The 14,587-nt window shown below is 34.9% G+C and overlaps 1 protein-coding gene and 1 pseudogene across 1 annotated transcript; both read right to left on the minus strand.

Moving 5' to 3' along the window:
• Positions 1-698: 698 nt before the first annotated feature.
• On the minus strand, positions 699-3,136 carry LOC113777874 (alcohol dehydrogenase 1-like). Its single transcript, XM_027323093.1, has 10 exons — positions 3,091-3,136; positions 2,766-2,902; positions 2,630-2,676; positions 2,205-2,530; positions 2,027-2,109; positions 1,855-1,930; positions 1,644-1,705; positions 1,471-1,566; positions 1,193-1,354; positions 699-815 (listed from the first exon to the last, which is right to left on the minus strand). Exons 1-10 carry the CDS (start codon positions 3,134-3,136, stop codon positions 699-701), a joined length of 1,152 nt encoding a protein of 383 aa, XP_027178894.1.
• Positions 3,137-10,051: 6,915 nt separating this feature from the next.
• Positions 10,052-14,587, minus strand: part of LOC113776946 — a 30,381-nt pseudogene continuing 25,845 nt past the window's right edge.

The following is a 14,587-nucleotide window of genomic DNA, read 5'->3' on the forward strand; positions in this document are numbered from 1 at the left end:
TGAAGAAGAAGAAGATGATTCACAACGCGATAAAGACAAAGACCAAGACCAGAAACTAGTTCACGAGCAATTTACCCAAGTGATTTCAAAGAAAGCGAGGAAGCAGCTTTCAAAAAAGGTAAAACAATGCAAACACGTCAAGATGTTAAATCAAACTCTCACGTTCACTCACAATCCCACAAATGTGGGGCACCCTCATGTGGATGATTTCGTTCGATTCATTTGTTATGTGTTTAGATTCGCAGATTTTTCTATATGTGCGTATTATTGTTGTCTTTAGCTCTTCCTTTTACTTTAACAGAGGTCAGGTTTGGTCCCCTCTAATTCGCTGTACTCTTTTCGGATATTAATAAATTAAGGGATGACATCCCTTAAAAAAAAAAAAAAAGCTCATTTTTTATCATTGTAATCAGCTTAAGACTACATCTGTGAGATGTTAAAAGCATAGAATCTAGTTCCATCATGAAGAAAAATGAATCTATCAAAGAGGTAAGATGCAGAGTAATGTTCTAAACTGTAAACGCAGTTGATGATATATGTGCTATTTAAGATGATTTAAAGGTCTTTATTTATGTATACAAAACTGGAAATAAAGTTGAGTTACAAGGTACTTTTCTGGTACAGGTGAAAACATGATGATTCCAACGTATCAAATTTAGCTAATTATTTGATTCGTCTACTTTGCCAGGGATGCTGCACTATGCTCCCATGTGAATAATGCAGCGCAGGCCCGCTCCTTTGAGCATGTACTCAAATGCCTTGTTGATCTCTGAGAAAGGCACTTCATGGGTGATAAACTTCTCAAGTTCAAGCTCCTGTATTTATTAAAAACCACCATTCTGTTAGGAACATAGACTCTCTATGGCAATTTGATGCAATTCATATTCCCATCAATTCACACAAAAACTAATCTTATCTGCTGCAGTAACAGACTCAAGAATTAGTTCAATGAAGAGAAGATAGTCTAAGAGGTTTCTAAAGAATGAAGTGCAAACAGATTATTATGCCAATTCCTTGTATATAAGACTAGAAGCATATACTGCTTGTCGAAGGATGAAGTACATATTTGGGGGAATGTCGTGTCAGTGCAACTGGCTAATTGATGTACACAAATCGGTACATAACTTCCTTCTCCATAAAGATGCTTCACATAACAGCCTATCAGTTTTGGACCCAAGAGAAATCAGCTTACCTTATTCATGTACTTCTCAACCACCGAAGGAAGGTCAGTGCGCGGTTTATAATTGCCAAAAAATGTTCCCTTGAGTGTCTTCTCATTCAGGACATTGATTGGATGAGTTCTGAATGCGTCATCCTTATTTGGTACTCCAACAAGTACAGCAACACCCCATCCCTGCAACGTCATTATTCAGTATATTCAGACTTTAAAATGACTAATTATCGCATTCAAATCTCATATTAGGTTAGCCACTACGTTTCTTAAAACAAAGTAAAGAGTAAGGAGATTACATCATGAACACACTCAAATGCAGAGATCATTGCATTGATACTTCCAGTACATTCAATACTGCGGTCTACACCCCCATCTGTTATCTCTGCAAGAACCTGAAGACAAATTGTTCAAGGCATCATGAGCTGAATATCTATTGTCAGGTATAAATTGCCTCAGAAACAAGAAATACCTCTTGCACAGGCTTGTTGTAGTCCTTTGGGTTCACAAACTCCGTTACACCAAATTTCTTGGCTGGTTACAGAAAAATGAGAACAGACAGAAAGCAATTAAAAGTAAGCCTAGTTTTCTTTCTTATTTAGTTTCTTTTGTGATTTAGGAACTCTATAGCAGAAGAAAGTATGAACATATGGAAATGTGTATTATAAGGGCTTGTTGTGTACCTTCTTCAAATCGGTTGGAGTTCAAATCAACCCCAATGATTCTTGATGCACCAGCAATTCGAGCTCCTTCAGCAGCCTATCATAGAAAAGTAATAGCATGAAATTTCCTGGAAGCAGCAGCCATAGTACAATAGTACTCGGTATAAAATTCATATGCAGAACAGATTCTTACAGCAAGACCAACAGCTCCTAGTCCAAAAATTGCAACTGTTGAGCCCTTCGGTGGCTTTGCAACATTCAAGGTAGCACCAAGACCTGTGCCCATAATATACGATGCCCATGTTATTGTAGGAATGAAAAGTTGAATCTAAAAGGACATCAAGTTATGGATTTTCAAACAAATTTCCAACCCGTGGAGATTCCACAGCTGAGAACACAAACTTTATCAAGTGGAGCTTCAGGATTGATCTTTGCAACACAGCCAACATGTACCACAGTGTATTCACTGAAAGTGGAAGTTCCAACAAAATGATAAATTGGTTTCCCGTTTATTGAAAATCTTGATTTCCCATCATTAAGCATCACTCCTCTATCAGTGTTGATCCTGAGGAGGTCACACATATTGCTCTCCTCTGACTTGCAGTGTCTGCATTCCTTACACTCTCCTGTGAATACAGGAAGCACATGATCACCAGGTTTGAGTTCCGTCACACCCTCACCAACACTTTCCACTATCCTGAAAAAAAAAAAATTCGTAAAGCACAAGTTGATTTGGCTTATGCCATCCAAGAACATTCTAAATTAGCAGTCAATCCAAGACAAATTATTCTCATACCCTGCAGCCTCATGACCAAATATTCTAGGAAACACTGGGGTCTGCCCCTGCACATTGACAACAATAATCTTGTTAAAACTGGCAAATATTTGTTTTTAGGTGCATGTACAACAAATTATTCTCATGTCATTAGAACCTTTGCTTCCCAGAAGTAAACATCAGTATGGCAAAGGGAAGTGAAGAGGATCTTCAGGCGAACTTCCATTGCCTGGGGTGGTGCAACCTCAACTTCCTCAATTACCAGTGGCTTCCCTGGTCCCCATGCCACAGCAGCTGCAAATTGCAACAACAAAGTTAGACAAAAATTTTTTCAAAACCAAACAGTTGTTCACAACTCAGTCAAGTTGGTTAAGGCATGTTAAGATTACTTTCCGCATTCATTAGCCAACGAAAAATCAGAGTTTTATGGTGTTCAATGTCGACACATCTAAAACAAGGGAAATGATTTGAAATGGAAGTACCTTTGCAGCGTATCACTTGACCTTCAGTACTGGAGCAAGTAGACATCTTGAATATTCTGAAAACTTTTCTCGTGATCAAATTGAAACTTAGGCAGATGGTTTTGTTGTGGAGAAAGAGTTTGTTGAAGGTGGATATATATAGCAGTGGTAGTACAAGTTAAATGCAAGAGGTTTCATTTTTATTTTTAAACTTAGGCAGATGGTTTTGTTGTGGAGAAAGAGTTTGTTGAAGGTGGATATATATAGCAGTGGTAGTACAAGTTAAATGCAAGAGGTTTCATTTTTATTTTTATCCTTTTTCCCCTTGGCTTCTAAAGAAAACCAGGATTGCTTCTGCAGTATTGGAAAGCAGAAGAGAAAGCTGCAAACAGATGCTGCCTTGGTTTATATTTTCCGGTTTCTGAAACCAGTTGACTTTTTCCCTTAAACCATCCAAAAAGAAAAGATTAAAAAAAAATAGTAGTTGACATTGCCAGGTACAGATTCTGAAAAAACAATATTTTTGAGACTAGCAAAACTTGAGGTTTGGCATACAGTTTGTCCAATTAGGAAAAAGAAACCAAGAAAACGATGTAGTGTCCAAATCCGTTATTAAAAACTATAAAAAGTTAAGAGAAAAGAAAGCAAGCTGGTCTCAAGTTGTTATATTTTATTACTGGCATCAATAAATAATTCTTGGTTGATTTGACGAGAAATGAAGATGCTAAATCCATGGTTTTAGGAAATGGGAAACCAGATTTGATCAGTTGTTTTAGTTTTGCAAATCCAAGTTCCCAGGATTCTTTTCTGTGGCAAAGAAAAAAAAATGGAAAAGAAGTAACTAACAGTTGTCTATTAGTTCTTTATCAACTGTATCTGATTGGTTGATTTATGAACAAATGGACCAAATCATTTAGCACTGATCGACAAATAATATTGTAGGCTTTGGTAAGAGCCCTTGATGGACAAATACCTGATTCCAATTGGTGGTGAGAACATATTTTTCATTCGCTTTTATTTCCAAAGGTATCAAAGGCTACAAATAAGACTTATAAAATTAATATAGATACATGAATTGAGTACTTTGGATACATGAATTTAATAGTTTTATATGAACGAACTACGAGAAGATACATGAATATATCAATCAACCTTATAAGGGAATGAATATTCTAATATATCTCTTAGAGAATGAATAGACATCCATACTTATCATTTCATTAATTTTATAACAGAATGTTCATATTATTTTAATTTTTATCATATGTGGTGAACTAAAAGATATTTTCCCAAATGTGACGAATTGGCTCTTGTTTTCTTCTAGTTGAATTTTTATAACTTGCAGTCATTTTTCTCATTAGACTTTTATGAAACTAAATTTGAAGACTTGGTATTTGATTTTCTCAATTTCATATTGTAAATAAATCATTTGTAATATAGGGAATGTCCATTCTAGTAATGTTCGAATTCAAAATAGGGATAATTTTAGAAACCTCCCCTGAGGTTCCTAACAATTTCACTGAGCTCCCTTGAGATTTAAAAAATTACACATACCTCCCTTGTCATTTAAAATAACAATTTTACCCTTAAATATTTTAATGAAATTCCTTTATTTGGTATGCTTATACTTAAAACGAGTTTTAAAATTATTTTTTCATTCTTTTTTCTTCTTATTCCTTTTTTTTTTTAATTTTTTGTCAATAAAACTGTAGAACTACCACTATTGCTTCTAGTTTCTATTGTAACCAAATGCCGAACTAGTGATTTTTTTTTTGACAAGTTAATTTTATATGTAATCCAATGTTTTTGTTTATATTTGTTTTCTATTTTTTGGTACTAAAATTAACAATAAATCAAAAATAAATGGCTCCAAATCACTACCAAATTATGATAATCCCACTACCCAAAAAATTCATAAAATTTAAATAAATTATTTCAACATTTTCTTTTCTATCTTATAAATATAAATCAATAATAAAGCATCATCAAAAGTATCTTATCATAGTGATAAATTTATTATTATAGTTGTTTATCAAATAGTAGATATGAACATAAAAAATTTGGCACCCTTTTCATTTATAATTATACTAGATAATCTTATAATTGTATAGAAAAATAAATTAAAACTCATTACATAAGGACATTTTTAGGTATTTATTTAAAAAATTGACCAAGTCAATATTATTTTAAGATTTTATTACTAAAACTATCAAATCAAGAGAGGTAAGTGTAATTTTTCAAACCTCAGGGGAGCTCAGTGAAATTATCAAAAACCTCAGGGGAGGTTTCTGAAATTATCCCTTCAAAATATATGGAATTGAACCGGACAAAAGATGAAAACTATGGAATTGATCAATTAAACGTTTAGTTCTAAACTTTTCAGCATATAAAAATGTTTGGGGTTTCTTGTATTTTTCTTTAAAAGTATTCTTGTATTATTCAGACGGTTGTTTTTTTTTTTAATCATCATTGAATTAGGTTGAGGTAATTCCACTTTTCACCCAATTGAAGGCCAAAATTAAGCAAATTAGAAAAATAAAAATGTTCTTAGTTTGTGCATTTTGGCACTTCAACGCTTGCTTTAGTTTTTGTATATAAATTAGGGGAAAAGAATGACAGTTCTTATACATTTACTTAAGTTTTGATCGTTTTTAACAACATAAAAAATAAACAAATTTTACCAAAAACTTTTGTAATTATTAACCTACCTAGAAATTCCTAATACATTTGATCCTACATAGATATGATTCAAAACCTCTAATAAAATGATTCCTAATATAACCCAAACCTCTATATGATTCAATGTATCAATTTTAATGCATATCTTAAGAAATTTACAAGACAATGAAATGGAACATCTATACATACATTATAAACTCTTAGGCACAAATGAAAATAGAATAGATTTTATTATACACTGTCAGCAAATAATTTTTTATTTTTATTTTTACACAAGTTGAGTTAGATAACGCCATGTAACATAAATTCAAATTTGACATTTAATCATACACGTGGCATACATCCAAAGTTGCTTGTGTAAAAAAAATTACTATACTGTCAGTGCATAAAATATTAATTCATAAAAATATATGTATGTGCATGTATTGTAAACTTTATGTACGATATAGCTGCACATAATTAATTTTTTCAAATTAGCATTGGTTAAAAAAAAAAAAAGCCACTTGTGGTGAAGTGAATATACAGGAAATCTCCCATGATTTCTAAACATACAATTCGACATCTCATGGTTTGAACTAAACTGAAAAGGCGACAAAAATTGTCAAGACTAACATGGGTAAACAAAATGACAAAAATACCCTAATACATATAAGGATAAAATGCAGAAAACCTCCCAATTGTTAAGCCAACTTACTGGAAAGTCCCTTGTGGTTTCAAAAAATATAATATTCATCCTTTCATGCATAAAACAGTTGCTCTAGTTTGGTTAATATCTATATATGGGATAATACCATGATCACAAAAAAAAATCCACAATCATCCATTGCATACGTAAAGTACATCCCTTTTGATGGTTTTTTCGACCTGGACAATTTTTACTTTCGCGTTTTGTGAACACTCATAAATCTTGTACTAGTATTGTAAGGTCTAGTTTTGCAACCCACTCGAGAGCTTGAGAAAGATATAAGCAACTATTTTGCAAAATTTTCCTTCACTTTATACAAAGAAAAAGTATTGAAATTTTTACTTTAAATTCTTAAAAAAAAGCCTCGAAACAATATTATAATAGCAAAAATCCAAAATTTAAACCTTTTCCCATACCCCAAATGTAGTGTACATAAGACCGATGGTTGATTTCTCTCAAGAAGCTTTACTCCTTTTTCAATATTTTCCTAAAAGTTTTGGATTAAATCGAACTTGTATGTTTCAAAACTACAAAGGGCATTTCTGTAGGTTAAGTTGACCATAGGGGCTCTTTTGTAAGGGGTAAAACGGGTATATCAAATGAAAATTAATTATAAAAAAACTGTTTTTAGGTACCACTTCCAACTTGTACGTTTCAAAACTACAAAGAGCTTTTCTATAGGTTAAGTTGACCATAGGGGGCTTTTTTGTAAGAGGAAAAATGGGTATTTCAAATTAAAATTAATTATAAAAAAACTGCTTTTAGGTACCACTAGTTGCAAAACAAGTGCGTGTGTTTCAAACACGTTAGTTTTGATGATTTCCGTTGTTTTTTCAGTTTAATTCAAATCATGAGGTGTTAGATTGTATGTTTTGAGATCACAGGAGGCTTTTCAGTTCGCTAAACAACAAGAGGCTTTTTTTTTTTTTTACCCAATTAGCATTTAATAAAGTAAGGCATCACTCGAGAATTGATCAGTGTAGTTCTAAATCACAAAGAAAGAGGTTTGAGCAATTGTGTATGTTGTCATTCTAAATCAATAACATTTACAAAAAAAATATTACGACGAAATAGTAATATCTTAGAAATGCTCAAATTTTAGTCATTTTAGAAATTCCATGCTTGGTTTATTTTCTTTTGCAAATGAATTAAGATCCTTTTGCAAAAAGAAGATTTTAGGAGTAGAATTGTTTATGACTAAAAATTGTATTACATATACATGTCTTGATTTTTCTCCTACGAAACAGAGGTTGATTTGATGTTTCCAGAGATTGATCATGACTTAAAAGGGCACTACTTCCTCGTCGAGACCAACAAGGAGCAACACATGGTGGTTTTCCAAGAAAAAGAAGTCCAAACAGGTTGAAAGCAAAGTAGCAAACTCGATTGCTAGTTAATCTGATAACCAACTCATGAGGGATATTGAACACATTGATCGTGAAATTCAAGAGATGCAAAGGAAAACCATTTTTTTTTTTAAATAGGGATCCATCCCTTAATTTATTTATATCCGAAAAGAGTACAGCGAATTAGAGGGGGGCCAAACCTGACCTCTGTTAAAGTAAAAGGGACAGCTAAGGAACAACAATAATACGCACATACGAAAAAATCTGCGAATCTAAACACATAACAGATGAATCGAACGAAATCATCCATATGATGGTGCCCCACATTTGTGGGCTTGTGAGTGAGCATGGGAATTTGATTTAACATCTTGACATGTTTGCATTGTTTTACCTTTTTTTGAAAGCTGCTTCCTCGCTTTCTTTGAAATCACTTGGGTAAATTGCTCGTGAACTAGTTTCTGGTCTTGGTCTTTGTCTTTATCGCGTTGTGAATCATCTTTAAAAGGTTTTGATATACGAGGGATCCTACCATGTAATTTCTCCCATTTAAGCTCTTCGAACACATCTTTAAATTGTGGCACATTTTTAAATCGTGGATTTTAAGGCATAGAGGATTTCGTGTCTGTTCTTATACTTGTACTTGTACTCACAAGGGGGTGTCTCCAACTGACACCATATCACGTGGGTCGTGAACTTGGTCTACCTTCACGAGCGCACCATTTGCCACATCAGACGTAATTCCATTACCTTGCTGTGAGGAGTCGCCAGCCTCCATCGCCTTCTCTTCCGATGAAGAAAACCATTGAAGAAATTCGAAGACGTCTGATTTTTGCGGACGAATCAGAGGTTGATTCAGGGGAAGATACTCACGGTTACTGGAGTTCTTCACTAATCTATGATCACTATGAAGAAGATGATGATAACAGAGTTTTTGATTTTAACACGATGCAAGAATCATATTCATATGAATCATATATGAATATGATGCATCCATCAACTAAATTCTGTTTAGACAATTATCTTAACGGCGACAAAAGTCCTGAGGTTGATAGAATAGTTGATAATATTCACTACAACAAAAATCCAGAGGTTGATGCAATAGTTGGTAATCTCGAGTCTGACAGAAGTCCAGGGGCTGATGCAATAGTTAATAATCGTCACTGCTACAAAGGTCCAGGAGTTGATGGAATTGATGCAATAGTTGAATGTAGTAATAATCCCTTTGTTGTGTTGGACAAAGGATCAGATGCTGATTTATGGGAGAATAAAGGAGTGGATTGTAAATCTGCACCAACTTATGATCTATACAAAAGGGTGAAGGAAGTTATGCATTTTAGTATGATGCAACCATAATCAGGATCCCTTTTAGATAATGAATTCAATGAGAACAAAAGTCCAGCGGTTGATACAGTAGCTGAAAGAAAGAATGCCTTTGTTTTTATGTCTTACTATGATGGTTTGAAGACCAGTTGGGGTTCAAAATTATTCCGAAAAGGGACAGCCGGGATTGTATTTCTTGTTTCCTTGCCTTTGCTGTTCGGTTTGATGGTTATGGTTTTTAGAATGTTATATTTTTCATTTGTAGCATAAACACTTTCGTGATGTTGCTTTCTTTTGTTCCGTAGTCGACTGCATCTTGGTTTTGTTTCGCAGAACATTCAGTATCCTGTATTGCAAGAAATCAGGGGTAGACTTGAGTTTTCTTTTCTCGTGCATATTGTAAAGGATACCCTGAGTTGTTCTTAGGTGAGTTTCATAGAACATTGTTTGGATCTAACTGCAAAGCATATTTGTTCCAGGGACCGCTGTCTAATCTTAATTCAGTGCCCGAATTCTCGATTTGGTTTCGGGTATATAATGTTTTTATATTTTCTTGTACTCCGTTGCCTCCTATATTGGCAATCCATATTCTCCTCTATTTCCATCAGGCCTTGCTCATATTTTTCTGCCTGTTGAATCCCTCCGCAGTTTAGGACCCAAAAAAGTTGGAAACTTCTCACAATTCAATTTTAAAATGTCAAGAAGAAAGCACTTAAATAAATTACCTACCCTAATTTTACTAAGTTGCAGAACTGGTAGCAAATAAGATTCTGTTTTGTTCCTTTGCCAGAAAATCTGAGCCTCCGGAGTATCAAGTCTTCTTCATCACAAGTAGTTTAGAATGGCATAATTGGTAGTTGGTTGTTTAAAGTTGCCACCACAACACCGCAGGATTAGCTAACGAGTAATGGGACTCTGATCTTTATTGTCCATTAGATACATTTTAATGTTTTCATGGAGGACGGGGAATTTTTGGCGTCATTGCTTGATTAATGTGAGAATCAGTCAAGCTGCTTTTCATGCCAAGAATGTTGCTAGATTGTTGAGTTCTTGGAAGTATCTTTGCTTTTATTGGTCTAATTCCAGCTGCACCGCCCTTAATTCCCAAAGAGTAGTCATTAAATCTAGAGAAGCACGATGGCGGAAGAAAAAATGTACTAATTGCTATCTGCCTTGAATATCAACTGTCCATTAGACAGAAAAGAAACTTTTAGAGACAGGTTCTTTCCACAGTTTCCTTTCATGCAATGTTCCCTTCTCATCTTTTTTCTGAATTCGATTCCAGCAGGATATCACGTTGTTCCTGCGTTCATAACTAATACTGTCTTGAGCTTTTATTACTCTCAATGCATGTTGATTAAAGATACTGATTGTGAAGATCAGAAATTCTAGTCGACATTTACAAATTGATCTAGTGCCAAAGGAAAATTCCAGTAGCATTACAGTGCTTTAAACATCTTGAACAAAAGTGATCAAGCTACCGAAGAATGAGAAACTTTTGTTGTCATTTTATTACATTTGTAGAGTGAAGGATAGTAAAGGAAAGTTACATGCCCTACATTTTCTGGAGAAAAGATAACTAATAATCATAACATCAAGCTCAGGACAATAGGTATTCATCGGATAAGCATTGATGGCCCTCTCCGTTTTATTCCAAAATACCTTGTTGCAGCTCTTGAAACTGGAACTTCATTGGTGACAAACTTTCAAGTTCAGGTTCCCGCAAGCATGAGTTTACTGAGGATAAGAAATCAGTGCCACATAATTGCCGTAGTTTATATGGCAAAATGAATGTATACGTTTTGCTGCTGGTCAGAAAGCAAATGGCACGACTCTGCTCAGCTTTGCTAGATTATCTTACTAGTTCAACAGAACCAGAATGAATTAGAGAAACTTAGTAATTCTTGCTGTCTTGAAGTTTCAGTTTGCCACGGGATAGCAGTACTTTCTCTTAACTTAACTCGCTTTGGGAAGCCAATATGGTAATATTACTATGTCTGAACCAGCTATTGTCATTACAATCCTGTTGAAGTCAAGAAGTTTCATTGTCTTAATAAAACTACCTTGTTCATGTACTTTGCAACCACTGGAGGAAGGTCAGACCGCGGTTTTTAGTTACCGTGGTTTAGAGTTGAAGTTGGCTTTTGCTGTGCAAACATCAGACCAAATAATATTTTGTCCAGGAGGAAAATAGAATGTGGAAATTTCATTATGAGCACATACAAATGCAGAGATCATTGCGTTGATGCTTCCAGCACATTCAACACTTCTATCTATGCTACCATCATCTCAGCAATTACCTAAAGATAAAACACTATTTTCACTGTGACCAGGAAGTTTAATTTTAGATTTTTTGTCTAAACACATTAAGCAAAAACAACAATTACCTCTTGAACAGGCTTGTCAAAGTCCTTTGGGTTTACAAACTCAGTGACACCAAATTTTTTAGCTGTCAGCAGATGAAAGGAAATAGATTATCAGATATAAATCAATAAGCATGTTTTCTTCCAGCTGTCTATATTTTCTTTGATTGATTTCGACATTTCCAAACCCAAACTCAGCGACACCAAATTTTTTAGCTCTCAACAGATCAAAGGTAATAGATTATCAGATTTCAATCAATTAGTGTGTTTTCTTCTAGCTGTCAATCTTTTCTTTTATTGATTTGGACAATTCCTTGAAGAATGTGAAATGGAAAGAGATGCAGCTGAAAGACTAATTTAGTCATCTTCATGAATCGTTCAGAGTTTAGATCAACCCCTATTATCCTTGAAGCACCTGCAACTCGCCCGTCTTCAGCCGCCTGATAACAAAAAGTGGTAGGCATGAGCAGCTGCCAGCAGTAACATGCATGATGAAACCAGCTTTCACTGTCAATTGAAGTTTTAAAGTACAGTAATGATTCTCACGGCAAACTCAACAGCTCTGAGTCCAAAAATTGCAACATTGGAACCCTTGGGCGGGTTAGCAACATTCAGAGTAGCACCAAGACCTGCACCAAATATACTTTCTCCATATTAAATTTTGCAAGAAAGATACATAAAGAAAAAAAGCATTCATTAACAGTTTTGAGCTTGCCAAAAATCTCCAACTTGTGGATATTCCACAGCTAAGAACACAAACTTCATCAAATGGACCTTCAGGGTTGATCTTTGCAACAAATCCCACGTACCATAGTATATACACTGAAAAGGGAAGTTCCAACAAAATGATAAATTGTTTTCCCATGTATTGAGAATCTTGACTTCCCATCACTAAGCAATGCATCACTCCTCTGTCACTGTTGATGCTCTGACTTGCAGTGCTTGCATTTCTTGCACTCTCCGGTAAATACAAGAAGCACATAATCTCCAGCTTTGAGTTCTGTCACATGCTTACTGACACTAATTTGATTTTATATATTGGGGCACAATAATCTTTATTGAAAAGCTCATCACTTCTTCGTACACCACCAGATGAGACAGTGGCGATAGATTCTAACGAAGATTTTGAAATTGCCACAGCCATTCACACCTCTACTGCTGTCTATTGAGTAGAATCATCTGAACATGACAGCAAAAAGATGACAGATGTCCATATAATAGAACCCGCTCAGCTTGATAACAGAGAAGAATCTACAATCAATATGTGATAGAATCTGCTGAAACTGATAAGAAGGAAGACATTAGTCTGCCTAGAGTAAATGTCATTGAACATGAGATCAAAGAGGAGATACCATGCAATGATGTGCCTGTTCAATGGTCGGAAGGTGCTTTTTTCACAGGCTTGACTTGAGAAACAAGAATGGTTGAATAGGATCGAGAGTGGAAAAAGTTGAGCCAGAATGTGGGAATGTGAGAAGTGTTGGAAACTTTTTAAAATTTGTATGATGTACATACATGTAATTAATGTATATTCATGTTTTTTGGTACATGTATAGTATTGTGAATGTTTCTATTATGTACATTCATTTATGAATGTGTTCATGTATATGGAATCCTTGAATGAAAGGATAGATTCATGTTTTGATCTTAAGATCATGAGATGCATGAATTAAAGTGCATGAATTTGTACACAATACTTTGAATCTATTCATACAAGTATTTAATGAGTTCTTTTGTTTCTCAAACAATCTTCCTATATAAAGAGGTCAAGTAGAGAGTGGTTTGCTGCAGAAAATCACTTTCCTACTATTGTATACTCTCCCAAAAGCACTCCTTAGTTCAAAAGGGTTTGTCTTGCTTTGTGCAAGAGTGTAAGACAAACAAACTTCATCTTATCATAAAGGATATTTGTCCAAGGTCTTTGCACATCATATCGGACAAATAAAGCCTAAAGGAAAGTGATCTTCTATCACGATTTGAAGCCAATTCTTGTCACGATATTCGCCAGTTCATTGCAAAATTCTAACAATCTTTAGGCTTTATTTCATACTTTACAATGGCTGGTACCTTGAAAGAATTGACATCCAACATTGTCAAGCTCGAGAGGTTTGATGGAGGAAATATCATTCGTTGGCAAAAACGTGTTCGTTTCCTTCTCACTGCACTCAAAGTGGTCTATGTTTTAACCACACCAAAATCATTGATCAATCCCGAGGAAGAAACTCTTGAAGACATCCGGAAACGTCAGGAATGGGAGAACGACGATGAAATATGCCGTGATCACATCCTCAATACCATGAGCGACAGCCTGTTTGATGTCTACCATTCAATTACCACCGCCAAGGAACTTTGAGATCGTTTGGAGTCCAAGTACATGCAAGAAGATGCTACAAGTAAGAAGTTTCTTGTCTCGTCTTTTAATAATTATAAGATGGTGGATAGTAAGTCTGTTATGGAGCAATTTAGTGAGATGAAAGGTTTCTTAATCACTTCACACAACACAATCTACACATGGACGAAACCATTATTGTTTGCTCTATAATAGATAAGTTACCACCTTCTTGGAAAGATTTCAAGAGAGACCTCAAACATAAGAAAGAGGATATCTCTCTTCAGGTTCTTGCTAAATCTCTTCGAGTAGAAGAGGAAATTCGCATGCAAGAAAAGAAGGATACTCAAATCCTTGAAGAGAATAAAGATTCTACTTCAAAAGTGCATGTGATTGAGGAGAGACAAACTGAAAAGTCTCAAGGAAGCAAGAAGGGCCAACAACCCAAGATCCAGTCCAAGAAAAGGAAGAAGGGACAATGCTTCTATTGCAAGAAAGAGGGACATTACAAGTCCGAGTGCAAGATTTTTCAAAACAAGAAGAAGAAGCAAGAGTCTTCCCAAAATACAAGCAAAAATCTTGTGGCAATGATATCTGAAATCAATATGATTGAAGATGATTTTGCTTGGTGGGTTGATTCTGGAGCTACGCGACACGCGTGCAACAATAGAATGTTCTTCAAGTCCATGAAATCGGTGGATGAAAGCACCGTTGTTTATATGAAAAATTCTGCTACAACTCTGGTTCAAGGCATTGGAGAAGTAGAATTAAAATTTACTTCCCGCAATGTTGTAAC

Source organism: Coffea eugenioides, chromosome 7 (assembly GCF_003713205.1).
Source record: "Coffea eugenioides isolate CCC68of chromosome 7, Ceug_1.0, whole genome shotgun sequence".
NCBI classification, from domain to species: Eukaryota; Viridiplantae; Streptophyta; class Magnoliopsida; order Gentianales; family Rubiaceae; genus Coffea; species Coffea eugenioides.